This window comes from Heterocephalus glaber, unplaced genomic scaffold, assembly GCF_053883595.1.
Source record: "Heterocephalus glaber isolate CG9 unplaced genomic scaffold, H.glaber_assembly_v1.0 deba00001442, whole genome shotgun sequence".
NCBI classification, from domain to species: domain Eukaryota; kingdom Metazoa; phylum Chordata; class Mammalia; order Rodentia; family Bathyergidae; genus Heterocephalus; species Heterocephalus glaber.
Window position 1 is genome coordinate 17,262,570 of NW_028258296.1, and position 19,445 is coordinate 17,282,014.

Here is a 19,445-nt window from a genome sequence, read left to right on the forward strand (position 1 = left end):
GCCGACAAGCTTGTAGAACACTAGAGGGGGGCAGATGCGGAGTCAGAATCCACACTGGCTGGGAGATGGTGAGAGCCTCGCACTGAAGGCAGGAGCAGGTTCTGTGCGTTCTTGGGCATCCTGAGGAGCAGGGTTTTCTAAGACTTGGTACGTGGGCTTGTTCCTGTAGATCACCTCTGCCCCTGTCCTTTAGTTTGCTTGGGTTTTTTTTTTTTTTGGTACTGGGGATCGAACTCCAGACCTTGCACTTGCGAGGCAGGCGCCGGAACCACTGAACTAAATCCCTGGCCCAACCCCTGTCCTTTAGTATTCCTCCCCTTTAGCAATAGATTGCTTCTCAGCTGAAAAGCCTGGCATTTCTTAGTGTGATAGTGAGTCCTGTGCACATTTGCCTAAGTTACAAGTCAGTCAGTGTTTAAGTCATTCAGTATTTTCGTGCTAGTTTTTGATTGATTTTTATTAAACGATTATTTTCTGCAGTTTTGAGGATGAAGCCTGGGAGTTCTCCATCATTAAGTTGCACTTCCTAGCCCTTTCTCTTGTTGTGGTGAGCGTGATCCTCAGAGGCCTCAGCCTTCCACCACACTTGGCCTCCTGATAGTTTTAGACACAGGGGAAGGCTTAGAGCGCTGTTAAGCCCTAAAGGAGAGGGGCTTCTGAAACAAATTAACTTGGTCATTTAAATAAATCCTGCAAATAAATAAATTATTGGATTTTCTACAATAGCATCCTGGCATTATAAATACCATTGGTATCACTCTCTGGTGTAAGTACCTGTAAATACCTTTTCATGCACCTGTCAGCATGTAAAGTTAACAGAGCTGCAAAATGCCAGCCGTGGGATTCACTGAAACCCAGACTGCATTGGAGGAGATTTTAGAGTAAACCAAAGGAAGTCAGCTTTGTGATGGGAGAGATCAGGATTACGGAAAACCTGTGCGTGAGTAGAAATGTTTAGCTTGAGCAAATACTCCTCTCCTTGTTGCATAAATGTGCTTGGGTGCAAGTCACCTGGAGGAAATGTGACCCAGATCCAGGGAGGGAACTTTGGTGTAGGGAGGAGGGATTCCCTGTGGTGTTTGGAGAAGCCGGTGGACCTCCAGGTCCACATAGGGGTTGGTGGAGCCTGGTCATTCTGAACGAGGAAGAATGTTGGCTGTTTGCACGTCGGTTCTTAGGCTGAGAGGTGCTACATTTTCAGATTATTCCCATAAATCAGGATAGCAGCTTATGCTCCATGCTTAGGGCCCTTTTAAGTCACTTACTAAAATTCTGTTTCTTGGTACCTCAGATTGAAGGCCAGTTTCCATCAGCTCCCTGGTGACCGAGCCTTTGTTTTAAATGTTCTCATCACTCTGGGGTCACAGAGGGTTTGGGGTTCCTGCATTGGTCTCCGTCTCTCTGTCTCTGTGTGTCTCTCTCTGTGTGCATCTCTCTGTCTCTGCCTCACACACATTCCTTCCCGGCCCTTCCTCTTCTCCCTTCCTTCTTTCTTCTTTGCATGCGTGTGTAGAAGTAGATTTATAATATTTTTGTGTACTTGTCTGGGAACTCATTCTCTGAATTATTAAGTGTTATTACAGTATTATTTGGGATATTCATTTTTACTTTTCTTTATTGTATTAGTTTGAATATTTTAAGGCATGGATCATGTTCCATTTATCATTGTACTTTTAAATCACTTCCCTATTTGGAGAATTTAGTTTGTTTCAGACTTTCTATCAATACCTTATATCCAAATTGTTCTGAAAGCTTTGGATTGTCTTTAGAATATATTCTTAGCAAAGGGCTTTGGTAAGCTTCTTTTCTGAAATATCGTACCATAATCTCAAAAATATTTGAGGCTTCTTATTTTAAAATACTCAAACAAATCTTTGGTAATCTGATAAGTCAAAATGTCACCGAAAATTTTTGTATTCTTCTTGTTCTTACCAATCAAGCTATTTATATTTACTTGCTACTTATGTTTATTTAATTTTCTCCTTTCTTCCCCCCATTTGCAGGGATGGGGATTGTATCTAGGGCCTTATTTTTGCCTACCATTGAGCTGCCTGCTCAGCCTTATTCTTTTAACCTGCTTTAAAACTGATGCTTTTGCTTTGCATGTACTTTTGACGTGAACTATTTTTTTTTATTAATTATATTGGTACATTTAAGGTATACAATATAATGACGTTCATCATTGGAAATTTGCAGCTTTTACATAATCCATCTTGGTTGATATAAACTAGTTAACGATATGTTGTTCGAGTAGACAGTGTTTGTCTTGGTATGCTATTCAGTGTTTAGTTTTTTTTCAAAGTAGAGTGCTTCAATTTGACACAGTTCAGTTGATTTTTTTTTTTTGGTGGCTTTTACTGCATGGACAGAAATCATTACTATTTTGAGATCAGATATACCTATAATGTATTTTCTTGTTAGTGTTGTATGTTAAATCAAACTGAATTTATTAACCCATATCTATTTGAAGGTCTTTTGTAATTAGAACTTAGTACTTTATGGAACATCATAAGCATGCTCTGTGTGTGTGGGTGTGTGTGTGTGTGTTCATTCTAATGTTCAAGTTTCAGAATTGCTGTTTCTTAATTTTTGGGGAATTTCAGTTTCTATTTGAATAGTGCTTTTATGTTAGCACGTGTACACATATCAGTCTTTGTACCAACACTGAAATAATTCACTGTCATGCCCAATTTTCAATGAAGGCACAGAAACAGTTATCTGAAATGAGTTATCTAGTGATAACCCGTTCTTTACAGGATAGAGCGAAGAGCTCCTTATCCTGATTTTTTTCTTTAAAATAGTTGCCCATTTTAGAATTAAACAATTAAATGCCATCTGTACAGATTATTAAATTAATATATTGGAAGGAAGGAATATTTCAAGGGAGCATTTTAAAAATACAATTATTCACCTAATCATATTGCCACCTACCCCATACCGAACCTCTGTTTAAGGTAAGAGAAGTTATTCTAATAATCTTGTTCTTCCTTATTTAATTTGCTCTGTGATAAAACACAGGAATCCTGTTTCACTATCTCGTCTGTTCCTACTCAGTACATTCATTGAGAAGATGAAACTAGGCCATTCGCTTATTTTCCCTAAACCATTTTGAAGAAATGTTTTGAATAAAATGTTTTCGGTAAATGACTAGAGAGTAAATATCTTAGGCTTTGTATGCCAAAAGGCATAACTGATTGTACTATTTAGATTTTCTGATTAGAAAAGTGAATATCCAAAAATTTTATTGAAAGAACTAAAATTTTATCCTAGATCATTGGAATTTGAATTTTGTATTTTTCATGTGTCATTAAGTACTATTCTCTTGATTTTTTTTTTTTTTTCCTGTACTTTTTTTTTTGTACTGGGGATCGAACTCGGGACCTTGCGCTTTCGAGGCAGGCGCCGGAACCACTGAGCTAAATCCCCGGCCTTCTCTTGATTTTTTTAAACATTAAAATGATGAGATCATTATTTCCCATGGACTATGGAAAAAACAGTGGCCAAATCATTTTTTAAGAATGTATGTATTGGGGCGGGGATTTAGCTCAGCGGTTTTGCCGCCTGCTGCGCAAGCGCAAGGACCCGAGTTCAATCCCTGGTACCAAAAAAAAAGAATGTAGTGTATTAGTGTATCAAACTGGATTTCTGTAGCATTTATGGAACTATGTGAGGAAAGCAAAGACATTTGGAAAGAGAACAATTTAAATTTTGCCAAATCAATAAATGGCAGAACTAGAATTCCCAACCTTCTTTTTCGCCCAGTGCCCAGGTTCCTTTGTTGTTTTTTATTATCTTTGCTAATAGACAAAGTACACAGTTAGGAATGAGATTGGTTCTTGCTCCTAGGCAGTTCTAAGTCATAGTGGGAAATGTAGTTTCCAAAACATTGAATTTTGTAACTGTAAATCAGATTCACCTCAGCATCTGATTATTTTATGACTGTTATTGAATCTTTCTCCTGGGGCTTTTTTTTTTTTTTTTTTAATAGAAAGGGAACATCTTAATATGGTAACATCCAACTTCATAAAGAGGAAATTAAAAGTACTGAGGTTGTAAAGGGAAGTAAACACCTAAAGTATTAGGGAAGGGTGTGTTAGAGTAGTGTGCCAAGGCAAAGCAACACCGGCTCAAAGAGGAACCTATATCCATTTGATTCTTGCACCTCCTTGTCGTGGGCCCAGTGGTAGGAGCTGTTCTGCTGCCTCCGCACTCCTGGCTGGCAGCTGTCTCGAGCGAATGAGAACAGTGGGCCTTGCTCTGGAGGGGCAGGCCCGTGCCTTGGGTCTGCTACCATGCTGTCTCTTAGTTCCTTGGCATTCATTTTGGCAGTTCTATGCAAGAAAGGATATAATTGTAGCTCAGCAGAAGAGTTGTATTAAGTATTTCTCTTTTAAGGTCGCATTTATCTCCTCCCCTGAAGGTTTCAGTGACACAGATATGAAAAGTTAGAGTGTGTTTTTTTAAAGCTTCATTATATCATTAAAAATTGAACCAACCTCAGTAGCAAAACACAAAGATGGTAACACCCAAACTAACCTTGAATTCAAAGTCACTGTATTGTCACTGAAGCAATGATTTTATCACCCACATAGCATTTTGGGCTTGATTTCTGTTTGCGTGGGGCGGGGTCCTCTCTGTTTGTGTGGGCTTCTGTAGTTATGGAAATGGTGGTGTTGCCTTTAGTTGAGCACTGTCAGTTGGTACGGCTTATTCCAGAATGATTTAAAGGAAAAATTAGAATGCGCTGGGGGACATACAAGTTTCAGGAATAAATGAATGAACAATAAATACCATTTTCTACTTGGTGTTTTTATTATTTTGAGTTTGCATCCTTGGCATTTTGAGGTGAGGCTCACCAAGTGGGCTTTCTACTATGTTTGGTTTCACATTGACACTGTCAGAAACAAATAACACATTTCACATTTTTGGCAATTTTGAATTCTCAAGAGCATACATTGAGAAAAGTAATAGCACACTACAGCAGTTACAGTGTTCACTGATGTATTCTTTTTATTATTTTTTTAATGTATCATGTTACCCACTTGGTTAGTTGTCCTCACCAGTCCCACGTATCTTTTAGAAAGTATCTTTACATCTGTGTGTGAGATAAAAATTACCTTCACTTGTCGTCTTACATATTAGTGGCAACTGCTCATATTTTTAAAATTTTGCGTATGTAGCATAACATTTTAAGCCTTGTTTAGGGGAGAGTAAAGGAAAATTTTTAAAAGTTGTTTTCGGTCTCATTTTTTTTTAAGTTGGGAAAGTACATCAGTATATACCCCATACCTGTTGGAAAATGCCTTGCTTCCAGCAGAAAAGCCTGTCATCTAAATTAGTATTGGTGTGCTCAGGAGAGGTGAGGGAGGGAGAGAGAGAGAGAGAAAGGGAGATGGAAAAGAAGACCATGGAAGAGGAGGGGGAGAGCAACAGAAGGAAAGGGTCTGTGAGGTTTTAGAGAAAACAGTGTCTTTTTAAAGTTTGTAGGAAAAAAGACATGAAAGTGCTCTCACTTTCCATGAAAAAAAGCTGACACTTCTTAAATGATCAAAAAAATGTGGGAACAAAAAATACGGAAAACGATTTATGAAAAATCAAGAGTTGAGATTTGATTCTGACACTGAATTTTTCTTCCCTGAACTTTGAAGTAAGTACCTCCTAGGAATGCATACTACCAGGTGTAGAAGTCTTCTCCTGGACACTTGTTTGAGTCAGCAGTATAGAATGTGATTACCTCTGGATTCCTTGAGAGAAATCAGTGGGTGGTTTCAGTGCAGTTTCAGTGTTGTTAACACAAATAAATTCTAGAGTTGGTATTAATTGGCTCCCTTATAGATACCTTTAATGAGGAAGCTGGTTGTTACACAGGTTACCCCTTCACGCTTTTAGAGTTTATTGTGGCCAGTAAAAGTTCATTAGGATGGAAATTTTACATTCATATGCATTGTTAGCCTTCTTGCAATTTACTTTAAATGTTTCTTTTTAAAAATGAAGTTTTGCTTAGTAGTCTTCTGTGGGCAAAACTTGTTTTGCCATTTTCAAAAACATTGTAAATAAAGCATAGTAATAAAAAAGGCTTACAGCCCAAATTTTGACACTCTTTGATCTAGAAGACCTGCCTGGGAAATACTTTAAATTAAATCTCCACCCCTAATTAGTTTTATTCATCACACTCTAATACACTGACAGGAAAAGAAGGGAATCCTATTTAGCCAGTATGTTTTGGGGTGAGATAGAGGTGGAGGAAGCATCTCCCATTTATGCAGTTTTGCTTCTCATTTAATTGCTTTTAAGAACAAATAATACTCTAAGGCTGGACTGGGGCATTACTGGGATTTTTGATAACGAAAGAGTAGTGAAGGAAATGATAAAATAGAAGGTTATATTAAATGTTCAATGTAGAAGTGGAACAACAAATTGTTGTCTTGTTAATCTGTAATTATTCTCCAGTTTCTTTGTTGGTAGTGAAAAAGTTATACAGAACTATTTAATAATTTGAATTTCAGGCCTGGGATGTAGCTCAGTGGTGCTGCTGTCTGCCTCGAAAGCGCAAGGTCCCGAGTTCGATCCCTGGTACCAAAAAAAAACAAAACAAAAAAACAGAACTTGAATTTTGTTAGTATGCTGTGAGTGACTTGAGAAATTGCCTTTCTGATTGTAACTTCTTAATGATAAACTGGTTTTAACTAGTTATAAAAATTAAAAAAAAATTAAAGAATATTTACTGTTGCCTCATGGGAACAAGGAGAGGGGACAAAGGTACTAGTCAGATTTTTGTTTTGCTTCTGCACAATTAAGGACCACTACTCTGGGATGATTGTGAGCTCCAACAGCTGATCAATCAAGGATTTGTGGTCAGAGCTAGAGTCCCATAGAACCAGGGGATTTTGGTGACCATGTGGTCTTTATCATGTTTGTAATCTTTATCTCGGACACCTGGATTTTTTTTTTTTTTTGGTACCGCGGATCGAACTCGGGTCCTTGTGCTTTCGAGGCAGGGGGTGGAACCACTGAGCTAAATTCCCGGCCCTTCACCTGGAATTTTTTGAGAGACATTTTCTGATGATATGTATAGCTTATATTTGAATGCCAAACACTTTAGTATGGATAAAACACAGAAAACTGGTGTTTTGGGTGTTTTCTTTCTCTCTGAAAACAACTTTTCCCTTCCTAAATTTGATAATCTTTCAGTACATAAAAGGTGTAAAACAAAGTGACAACTGAATGCCTACTGAGTTCCCAGGACTGTGCTGGAAATCAAGGATAGAAAAATAACTAGAGCTGGTGGGGGATTTAGCTCAGTGGTTCCGCTGCCTGCTCTTCAAGTGCAAGGACCCGAGATCGATCCCCGGTATCAAAAAAAAATAAGTAAATAAAATAACTAGAGCTTACTCACTTTCTACGGCAAAGCCCGAGTCCAGGCCTGGAGGAGGAAATGCATGCTCTTAGTGTATGTTACCTGCTCTGTGAGAGGGGCCGGTGATGGTTCCTTCATTCATTTTATCCAAGCACCCATTTATCTAACATGTTTATTCTGTGTCCTCTATGATGACCCAGGTAAACTGACCCTTTTCTAGATTTTACCATCACTCATGAAATTACCCAAACACAGGGACCCTTATGATTTTTGTTCATATCCCTGTGTCTAGAACAGAGCTAGACACATAGTAGGTGCTCAGTAAGCATTGGAAAAAATAAGCAAATGCTGCAAACCTAAGATCTGGTTTTCCTTTCCCTGTTGTAGCGAAGTCTTTAATTGGATTATGAAGCTAATTGTTGCCTAAGTGAAAGATGAGTAGACCATCCTGTATGAAATTTAAACACAGGCACCAAGAAGTTGGGTAATATTGAGGCTTAATATGAAATTCATTAAGTGTTTTAAGAAGCAGTATTGGAATTGGAATACTGGAATTACAGTATGCGGCATTTGTGAACTTTGGAGAAGTTATAGCTATATGCCGAGATTATTAAGCATGTCTCTTTCTGTGGCATATAGTACTTTTTTTTTTGGTACCTGGGATCGAACTCAGGTCCTTGCGCTTGCGCAGGAGGCCATGAAACCACTGAGCTAAATCCCCAGCCCTAAATAAATAACTTCCTACTCTTTTTGGGGGGGGGTACCAGGAATCGAACTCAGGACCTTGTGCTTGTGAGGCAGGCAGGAGAACCACTGAGCTAAATTCCCAGGCTGGCATATAGTACTTTTAATAGACATGCTTGTCAGGAATTTTTTTTGTAAAATTCAGTATTGCACTGATAGTATTTTATAACTTAAATTGCCATGTTTAATGGCAGTTATGAATTATTACCCAGTGGTAGATAATTTAGAAGTTTTTAAGGAGGAGAGACCAGTTTCTTTAGAATAAGAAATTTAATCCAAAATATTTTGAAGGACTCCTAATGTATACTTTCTCCTTAAAATATCCAGAGGCTTTTTAGAAATGGTAATATTTGAACCTAGCAGCCGATGGCACCTAAATGTCCTTATTGCTTTCCAGTGTCTGATGAAAGTGTTCACAGTTTGGTGATGCTACAAAGCGTTTGTTTACAAAGTTCAGAGTTTTTCTTGTAGTTTATACAATTGGATTTATGCATTAATTTTTCATTATGCATTTATTTTTCATTTTAATGTATTTCCATTGTGAAACATAGCTCTTTGGATTTCAATTGATGTTACTTAATATGACATTTTCAGTTTTTGAATAAACTGAAGATCTTAGAGAAAAAATTTTGAAATGCTTCGTAATTTAAAATTTCCAATTTGGTTTTTTTGTTGTTTGTAGCACTAAGGATTGAACTCAGGACGTTCACACTGAGCTACACCCCCAACCTCCAGCCCTAAGCCTTGGGTTTGTTTTATTTTTGAGACAGGCTCTTGCAGCCTTGTTCAAGTTGGGCTTGAATTTGAGATCCTCCTGCATGGGGATTACATCTGCCTTGCCCAGCCAGCTCCAGTTTAGGTGTTTTGTTTTGTTTTGTTTTGTTTCTTAAAATAAGCCACAACTTCTGAACCCGAATGACACAAGATGCTAAGAAATATCACTCATTTGTACCAAGGTGTTTATTTTTTAGTTGCACAATCTTACATTGTATGAATACATTCTTTTGCAAAAATTTCATTTTCCTTTAAGGATTTCTTGGTGTTTCTTTTCCCCTCCAATTTTATTTATTATTAGTACCTATTTGCAGTACATAGTGATTACATTCCTTGTGTGGAGTTGGCTCATGTACAGAACAATTCTCTTTTCATCTCCTTTCCCTCCCTGCTCTTTATCTCTTAGTCTCCTCTTTTGCAAAAGATCTATTTTCTATTTCCATTATCTAGATTTCATTTATCTCTTTATTTATATTTTGCCTTTCTCATATAAGAGAAATCACTTGATATTTAATTGTGTGTGTCTGATTGCTTTCCCTTAGCATTATGGTCTCAAGGTGCATCCATTTTCCTATAAATGACCTGAGTTTATCTTGTTTATTTATAAATTGGTACATCTTCCAGCCTAATATGCCTATGCTGAAAAATAACAATTATTTTCCTTTATTTTCTTTATTCTTAGCATGAAAACAAAGTCATGGGTTGAACTTTTTCATTCTCCACATGTCATAGTTTAGGCTCCACATAACATAGACACATGAAAATACTTATGTTAATGAGCACAAACATATTTGATATTGTAGGGTTTGATTGATAAAATTATTTCTGAAATGGAGCTTAACTGAACCTACAGAGTGACTGTCTACAAATGCACATTAAACAGGTTTTTTAACAGATTGCCTTTTAGTATAAGTTGTATTTTATCTTTGTTTTTTAAAAATTGTGTTTAGCTGACTCTGAATATGCAGAGATAAATGAAACAAGTCAACTATTAGTGAACTAACATATCTTTGAGATTTACTTTTAACACACATTTCCATTTTAGGAAGAAATTTCATTAGCCTGTATTAATAGGAATAATTGGGCGATTTCATATGCCGGCACTAGTAAGACTGTGGCCCGAGTTAATGTTTCAGTAGAACTCGAAGTCACAGCCTGGATCCCGCAGAGGACTCTGATAATCAGAAGGCGTCGTGCTTACTGAGGCCTGCAGACAGCATGGGCAGCATTCATGACGGGGTTTAGTTCAGAGTAATTAAGAAAAACAGTACGAGAAGAGTTGGACTTTTTCATCTTACAGCCTAATAAGAATATTTGCGTAGGAATATATGATTTGATAGAAATGTATAAAGAACCGACTTCGTGGAGATGATAGTAGAAAACAAAATGTTCCTCATCAAGTGTTTTGAAATCCATCCTAACAAAGTGTGCTGTTTGTTGCCAGAGCACCACATTATCTTGCAAATATGCTTATACATGATGTGAAATCCAGGGATGGAATCCCAGTCTGGTAGCAGTGCATCTGTTTATTAGGCGTTATCCCCTGAATGTGAGTGATTTTAGTGCTAAGTCGCTGCACCTGTTGCTGGGAGGTGTTTATTCCAATCACCAGCCCAAAGCACAGAGAGTTGTTGCCTGACATTTTATGGCTTGGAGGGGAAAACTATCTTTTCAGAGTCACTTGTTCAGAGAGGAGAAATGGAGCAAAGTCATTCATTTTGCTCTAAGCACTGCTGTTTGGCAGTATTCACATTTGCACAGCACAAAGCTGCGGTATTGATTTTTTGCTCACAGAATCTCCCACCCCTTCTTCCTTCGATTGTTAGGATTCCAAGATGGATTGGATTACACTTTGTTTGTTGGGGTGCTTTTTTTCTTTGTTGAAATGAAAATACAGCTTGGAATAAGCATCATAGTAAGTGTGGTTGAAGGCTTTAATTTACAGATTTCTTTATTGTGATTATGTTGACTGAGCCATTTCCTGGATTACCTTGCCGTCATATACACCGCTGGCTTTCCCGCTCCTCTTCTTCCAAGACTGACAGCCCCAAGCCCTTCACAGCTATGTTCTTTAGGACAGGGATCCCTACAATGTCATCCCTATTTGGAAAAGCAGTAAAGTAACATTTCAGAACATGGATTCAGGAGCCAAATTGCTGGGTTTCAAATTTTAAATTTTATTCTTACTGGATATGTGACCATGGAAAATGTGAAAACTTTCCTCCTCTGTAAAATGGTTGTACTAATAGTACCTATGTGTTTGTTGGTTTTGATGCTTTTTAGTCAGAAAATTTTTGTAAATTCCTCAGTGGGACATTGGACAATAGTGGACTAAAGAAAGTGACAGATCTGCCAAAACATGTATAAAATTGGACCGTGTGGTCAGCAGCATCCATTTGGGGCTTTGGAAATTAAACAAAGCCAATCAGCCAGTGGGGAGCATTCATTTATGAAAATCTGCTAGAACTTCTGTTGTGTGAGCAGTGGAAGTTCAAAGCCTGTTTGGAGTTGAGGGCCAAACCCATGCCCAACAGTGTAGTCAGGAGGGCTGCCAGCCTTTAGTTAGGGTTCCTTTTGTAAAGACTGAGGGCCGCCTGAAATTTAAACGGCAGATCCTGGAAATGACAGGGCCATAGATTCTCTGTGTATCATTGAAGCTATATATATATATATATATATATATATACATGAGGGGACTTGGCAGAAAGTAACAGGCAGATTGAGAAGTGGGTGAACTTTGTGTGCTCTCCCTAACACACACTCAGGTCGGCAGAGAATGGAGGACCTCAGCATTTAGGTGCAGCCTGTGCCCAGTAGGCTGACCACTACTTTATACAGCCAGAGATGACCTTTAGATATCCAGGCTAAGAAATAAAAATGAAATAAAACAAAGCCATGAGCACAGTCATAGGTGCTGCACTCTGTGGGCAAGACAGAGTTTCTGTTGATCGAATCAAGACACTGTATATTCCATAATTTTCCGGGGAAAGAAATATGAATCCAGAATTTCTAAGACTATATTATTTAAAATGTACACTTTTCAGCAGCTACAAACATTTTATGAGATACACAAAGAAACAGCAAAGATGGCCATACTCTGGAGAAAAAGTATTCAATAAAAATTGCCTCTGATGTGGGCCCAAATGATAGATTTAGCAGATAAACATTTGAAAGCAGCTGTTACAAAAATGTTCATAGATGAAAGTCAAACTATGTTAGAGAATTAAGAGGAAATATGGTGACTGACTTAACAAATATGTAATCTCAATAGAGAAATAAAAATTATTTTTAAAAGACCTTAGAGAAATTCTTGGCACATCTTAGTTGTTATATCAGCGCGATGTAAATAAGCAAGGGTTTCCTCTGCAGATACACATAGTCCTATGTCATCAAAACCCAGAGGGGATTCTGATTCCGTAGGACTGGAATACAACTTGAAGATCTGTCACCTTTAAAAGCTTTACCAGGTGACTCCGATGGAATCAGGTTTGGCGATCAGTGATACAGGCTTGGCAAATGAGCTTTTAACAATATGTATTCTAAAATAGCTCATTTTAAATAGTTCACAGAAGAAAGTTTAAAAAATGACTTTATCTGTTACAGTTTTTTTCTATAACAATATTGTAGGTCATTGATGTGATATAAATAAAGGAGTAAGTAAATGTTTTTAGTAATAAAGTTTTTGCCTAATTTGATTTACTTTGAAAATACTGAGTAGGGCTTTCCAAACCTGTTTTTGTGTGTGTGTGTTTGTGTGGCGCTAGGCAGGCACACAACCATTGAGCTACATCTCAGGTTATTCTTCCATCACCTTTAAGTTTTATTTTGAGAAAGAGTCTTATTAAACTTCCCAGGCTGGCCTCAAACCAGAGATTCCCTGGCTCAGCATCCTGAGTAACAGGATGAAGAGGTTGAACCATTTCCCTTGTGAAATAATGTGAAATGTCCGAAGAAGGCATAGCCGTTTACATTTTCCCTCAAAATGTATGTAAACTTTTTCTTTCCCTAACTGGCTTGCATTTGTTTCTCCCTTCCACTAAGGCTTTGGAAAAATTAATCCGGAAAGATCTGTATAAACATTTAGCCCCACACCAGCCAAGAGTTATTCTCATACTATCTGTTATAATACTATTTAATTTTATTTCTTTTTGTATTTTTTTCTGGTTGTTAACACAGTAGTTTAGATAAAAGAAAATTCATAAATATGTAGCCTAGCTAGCTATCTTGTGACAACCACTAATGAATCCAAGTGACACATAAAAAACTACAAATAGACAGAATTTAAAATTTTTTTGTTCTTGGGGTATAGTACATAGTTTTCATTTATTATAAGTTATTTCTGTCTTAAAAATAATGACCATTTTAATTTTCACTATCAAAGGAAATAGAAATTACAGAGGAAAGCACATTACCATTTATATGATGTTAAACAAATACTGGTCGTTTAATGTAACAGTTTGGTTCCTTATTTATTTATTTAGGTACCAGGGCTCGAACTCAAGACCTTGCACTTGTGAGGGAGGCATGGTAGTTCCATATCCCTTTATTTTTTTTAAATTAATTTTATTGGTACATTTTAGGTATACAATTTAAGGACATTCATCATTGGAAATTTGCACCTTTACACAATGTCTTTTGGTTCTTATTTTTTCCCCCTTTAATGGAATATGTATTATGTCCCACTCATGGTATTGGCATTCTGACTAAGACCTTACCGTCACGCTCTAGTAGGGTAGATGTATACTGAAGATCAGTATGAACACTAAAGTGTTGTAATTATAAACAGAGTAGTAAAGATATATAAAGTTCAGTGGACAAATAAGAGAGCAAAAATTTGGAAAAATATTTATGATTAAAACAATAGACATGATAACATTAGTTAAATGATATTCACCATTAGAACGTACAGCTTCTTTGCAGTGAAAGCACACATACCATGTTCTTTTTGCCGGTAGATTCTTATTAAGTCTACTAAATTACTTTGAACTTCACTTCCTCACTTTACTTTTTTTTGGATGTCTATGACATGGGCTTTAAAATTCTCTGTGCATTATTAAAACAGCAAGATACTAAACTGTGTAACTTTCAAAAACAGTAAAAACTCATTCAGAGCCATAAGTATAATACTACAAACTAATAATAACAAAAATTAAAAGATTCAGTTTAAAAATCACAGGTTCATAATTAATTATGAGTTTGATGCAATAGTAATAATTGTGGATTATGGCTCCAAGCCAGTCTTTTAATAAGATATTCTAATAGTCCTAATTATAATAATATAATTTATTCTGTTTTATTATGGAATAATTGGAAATAATCTCTCAGTAGGTTGTGCTGTAAAATTTTTTTATATCACTTGTTTGAATTTCTGCAGTTTTTGCCACAGTACAGTTCAGCTTCTGAAGCTATACAATTATTTTCCATTACAACAAATATAATAATATTAATTAAAGCTGAATTATCTGTACAGTGCAGGATGAAGAGAGAAAAAATATAAATGCATATATGAATATATGTATTTAAGTACATAATTATATATTTTATATGTATATAAATGTAAACAAAGTCCTATTTGAGGAGATGTCTTTGTTAGTTTGGCTTCTTTGTCTTAACATTTGCTTTTCTATTTCTGTATTTCTCCTTCATTAATAGTGTACCTTTCCACATATGTTTAGTGCTTTTCTAATACCATAAACTTTCTTAGTGCACATCCACAAGGTGGAGGTTTACCATGATTCCCTGAGGATTCCTCTGTTCCAAATCAGTCGTTTTTTCTTCTTTCAGTCCATTTAGACCTTTTTCAGTACAACCGAGGGCTCCCTAAGTTTGAGAACTAATAGTATTTAAATCATACCAGTATGTGACCTAGTAACTCTTCTGGAAGGTCATTCATATCTTAGAAAGTAGATGCGTTTTTATCCAGATGATTGTATTTCATTGAATTAGTGACGGGAGTTGTATGCTAAGAATACAGAGGCGGCTTTTGAATTAGCTTGACCTAGATACAACCCTTGTAAGGATTCTTTTACTTCTGAGTCTTGGCTCTTCTATAAACCGAATATATAGGGTAAGTTATATGAGGCAGAGTAATTAAAACAATAGAAATGAAAACGAAGCATGCCTTTTGTAATGGGAATGTAACAGATAGTGACAGGCTAAAGAACTGAATTAAAACATTCATACAGTGTTTGAGAAGTTGCAGGTAGCACATCACGCTGGTACAGCACAAGTATCTGTCATACAGACTTACTTGTTTAAATTGCTTTCTGTGTTCTTTTCTTTTGTCCTGTGCCTTGATACTATTCCATGGGACTCCTGGGTGACAGTTGTGATTAAAACTTGATAGTCTAATCTTGTATTCCATTCAAGAATCTTTGGTGTATCACATACACAGAGTGGTTGTCTACACTCTCATGTACCATATATATAAATTCATGTAGCATTTACTCCTTCATGTACACTATTTCCTTTTGGAACCATGCAGGTATTAAAAGTAATGTCACAGATGTTTCATCTCCATGTTGTATATTGCGCACCCAAAGCTTAGAGAAAGTTTGTCCCTTTTAGGTCTTTTAACTTGTTGGACTGCATTGAGTTGGATTGGATTGTAGTAATGGTGTCTTCTCTAGATGTCCATCTGCTAAATCCTTTCAGTGATACCAGTTTTAGTGTCTATAAACTTAAAGTTAGTGTGAGATAAGTACTTCATCATAAGTATCTTATTTTGGAGGAAAGTTTCTAAGAGAAAGTATTTTTAGAATCATGGTGTGTGTCAGCCATGAATATGTGCATCTTAAATGACAAAGTAGGGCCAGTATATAGCAGAGCTTTTATTCCATTGAAGGAATGAAAATTCTTGATGAGGAGTTATATTTGATACTGGTAGTAAAACTTGTCACTGCTTATGAAGTTGGATAAATTTGTCATTTTTCTTTAGTCGTACTCAAAAGAAACCATTTAATTTGTGTTTATGCTAGATTACATAGAAAGTTTTGATAGTATAACTTCAAAAGGTCTTCGAAAAATGATGAGTCCAACTAAAGATATGTAAAAAAATACATTTCTAATATAGGTAGGGATAAATATGTGCATATTGACACATTGACTAGACATGAGTCATATTACGTAACAAAGCTTCTTAAAGTTTAATTTTCTTTCTTTTTGCTCACAGGTTTCAGCAGAGCAGCTCTACCCTTTGGGTTAGTTAGACGAGAATTATCCTGTGAAGGTTATTCTATTGATCTGCGATGTCCGGGCAGTGACGTCATCATGATTGAGAGCGCCAACTATGGTCGGACAGATGACAAGATCTGTGATGCTGACCCATTTCAGATGGAGAATACAGACTGCTACCTCCCAGATGCCTTCAAAATCATGACACAGAGGTAAACATTCACGTGTTCATTCCCCATTTTGCCGTGTCCAGATTTGCAGATATTGCCCGTATATCAGCCAGTAAATTAAATTGCATTGGGTTTTTACTTATTGATGGTGATTTCTACTTGATATTACATTTTCTACAATATTCAAATCTATACATCATTTTAATATAGACAGAAGACATGTACTGCGTACCTTTTTATCTTACGTATCAGAAAATAAAGAATAATTCAAATATAACCTTGTTTTTTTGAGGCTTCAAAAATTTGAAATATTTTTTGTAATAAGAATGTTGATATGCTGGGGTCTTTGTTAATAATCGCTTCTGAACTTTTTTCTTTGAAGTAACATTAGTTTTTAGGTTCACAGCAAAGCTGAACGATTGCCACACAAGTATGTTTCCCTCCTTATCAGTGTCTTGCACCATAGTGGCACATTTTTGTCAGTCAGACATGTCCTTGTCGCCCAAAGCCCGTAGTTTACATTAGGGTTGACTTGCAGTGCTCTACGTTCTGTGGGTATTATCCAGTGTGTATGATATTGGCCCACCAATTGCATCACGTGGTTTCACTGCCCTAAAAACTCTCTGCTCCACCTCTTCCGTCCCTTCCTACCCTATGGCCCCTGAGGACTACCTATCCTTGAACTGTTTCTTGAGTTCTGCCCTTTGTGAAATGTGAAATAAAATCATGCCTTTCCAGACTGGGGTAATATACATTTCTTGACAGGGTAATATACATTTTTTAATGTAAAAAAAATAATTTCATAACAAAATGATAAAAGAACAATAATTAATACATGTGTTATTATCTTCAAAATAGTCAAGAGTATAAGACATAGACCAAAAAGATTCTCACAAAAAAGAAACAGATAATGATACAAAACTTTGTTTTCATAGTGCTGAGGTAAATTAGTAGTATAAATGGAACAGATTAGCTTATATAGTAAAATATTTTTGAAACAGTGTAGTAAGTAATTTGGGGAAGCATTTGAACTTCTGTTTCCTATTTATCTCTCTTCTGTTTTGTGTTTAAGTTTTCACTGTGTCTTTTCTTAGCTCATTTCTTTTTAGCACAGAATAATACCCCATTGACTAGATGTTACCACAGTTTATCTAGTCATGTACTGAAGGACACTTTGATTGCTTTAAATTTAGATTTTTATGAATAAAGCCTCTATAAATATCTGTGGACGTAAGTGGTCCATTCATTTGGGTAAATGACAAGGAGTACAATAAAAGTGGCTATAGTTTTATAAGAAACTGCCAGACTGTCTTCAGAAGTGACTACCGTTTTGCATTCCTACCAGGGATGAATAGTAGTGCTTGTTGGTCCACACTTTCCTGGCATTTGACACTGATAGTGTTTGGGTTTTAGCCATTCGAATAGGTGTGTAAGTGGCATCTCATTGTTTTAATCGGTAATTTCATAATGGGAGCATTTTTAATGTGTTTATTGCCTCTATATGTCTTCCTTGGTGAACTCTCTAGTGTTAGGTTTTAAAAATCAAATTTTTGTCTTGTTTAGTTTTAAAAATTCATTGTGTATTTTGGATAACAGTCCTTTTTATCCATTGTGCCTTTTGCCGATATTTTCACCCAGTTTCTGGCTCCTTATGCTTTTGATAACAACAAACTAGAATAAAACAACGAATTCAAACTAAGAAAGTGTGTAGCTAAGTACAGAGTGCCTTGTTTCTCCAAGGAACTATGGAAAAATACCTTTTCAACAGGTTAAATAACTTTTGGTTATCTTTCTAGCAGATTTAGCCAGTGATGAGTGCATCATACTATCAGAGGAGTAGAAGAGAGTGCCATCAACCTATCACATTTGTTAAGGCAAGATAGAAACCACGTTTCTGAATGGGAAGTGGAGATGTCTGCCATCTTCAACAGTATACAGATAGTTAAACATATTCTAGTAAGGTTCTACTCTTTGTAATTCAAACTGTTCCCCTCTCTCTCTCTCTCTCTCTCTCTCCCTCTCTCTCTTTGATCTTCTGCATTGCACAAAATGATTTTAAAAATAAGACTAAAGGCAAGTTTTCTTTTGTTTAAAATTCAAAATTGAACAGAATTTATCACCCACAATTAGAAAAGTTAAAACTCAGGGAATATAAAACAAGACATCATTGAGTCTCTTAGGGGCACTGTAGTTTGTATTAAAGTGTTATTAATTGGTCTTTAGCTACTTCAGTAAGGTAGGAATGAGTATGGTGAATATGTGATGCGATATCTGAATTCCTGGGTTGAAGTGTAAGCTATGAGAGTTTTTACCCATTTTCTTTCTGCACCGAGCCCTGTTCCTTAATTACAGAAAGAAGACAAAGAAGACAAGGTGCTTCTTGACTTATGACAGGGCTGTGTCCCACTTGAGTCAGATGGCTTTCCACGCCCAACCCACTGAACATCAGGGTACATTGTAGAATATCAGCCATTTACCTTTGTGATCACGTGGCTGGCTGGGAGCTGAAGTGTGTTGCCAGTCATCATGAGAGATACGACACTCTGTCACTACCCTAGGAAAAGATCAATATTCGAAGCGAAGTTCTCCCGTGCTTTTGCACTGTGGTGAAATCGAAAAATCCCATTAACATTATATGTCAGGGACCTTCTGCATTTGACATGAGACATCCAACTCTCTCCATCTTTTTTTCAAAAAGTGTGATACTCGAATCCACTGAGCTAAATCCCCGGCCCACGTAACACTTCTCTTTAAAGATCATGCAGAATTAAAATAATAGAACAAAGAAAAAAAAAAGTGTGATACTACTGCTGTATTAATTAGAAATTTGGTATATATAAGATATTAAAATTGTTATAATTCTAATGAACTAATACAATAATGTCACACTAAAGAATTTCTTTATTCAGTTCTTCCCATTTGTTTTGGTAGCACAGTCAGTATATTCTGAAGGGACCCTAAAAGGCCACAGAAATTATTATCAATACTTTATATTTTGTTTACTAGGAGATCCCTTCATCCTAACCCATCCTCTGGGTGAAGTATTATGATGAGCTTTCTAATTAGCAGCCCACCTTAAAATAGAGCAGTAAAGTTTCTTTCTTTTTTTTTTTTTGGTACCGGAGATCGAACTCGGGACTTTGCACTTGCGAGGCAGGTGCTGGAACCACTGAGCTGAATCCCTGGCCCTGAGCAGTAAAGTTTCTAGACAGGGGACTGTACAATAT

At 36.5% G+C, this 19,445-nt stretch overlaps 1 protein-coding gene across 16 annotated transcripts in view; it reads left to right on the plus strand.

Annotated features, from left to right (window-relative positions):
- Positions 1–19,445, plus strand: part of Adgrl2 (adhesion G protein-coupled receptor L2) — a 537,596-nt gene that overhangs the window by 432,835 nt on the left and 85,316 nt on the right. For all 16 annotated transcript variants that reach the window (XM_087212965.1, XM_087212977.1, XM_087212970.1 and 13 more), the window contains one exon: positions 16,047–16,260. In XM_087212965.1, the coding sequence (XP_087069091.1) occupies positions 16,047–16,260 (214 nt within the window). The remainder of the gene's footprint in view (positions 1–16,046; positions 16,261–19,445) is intronic.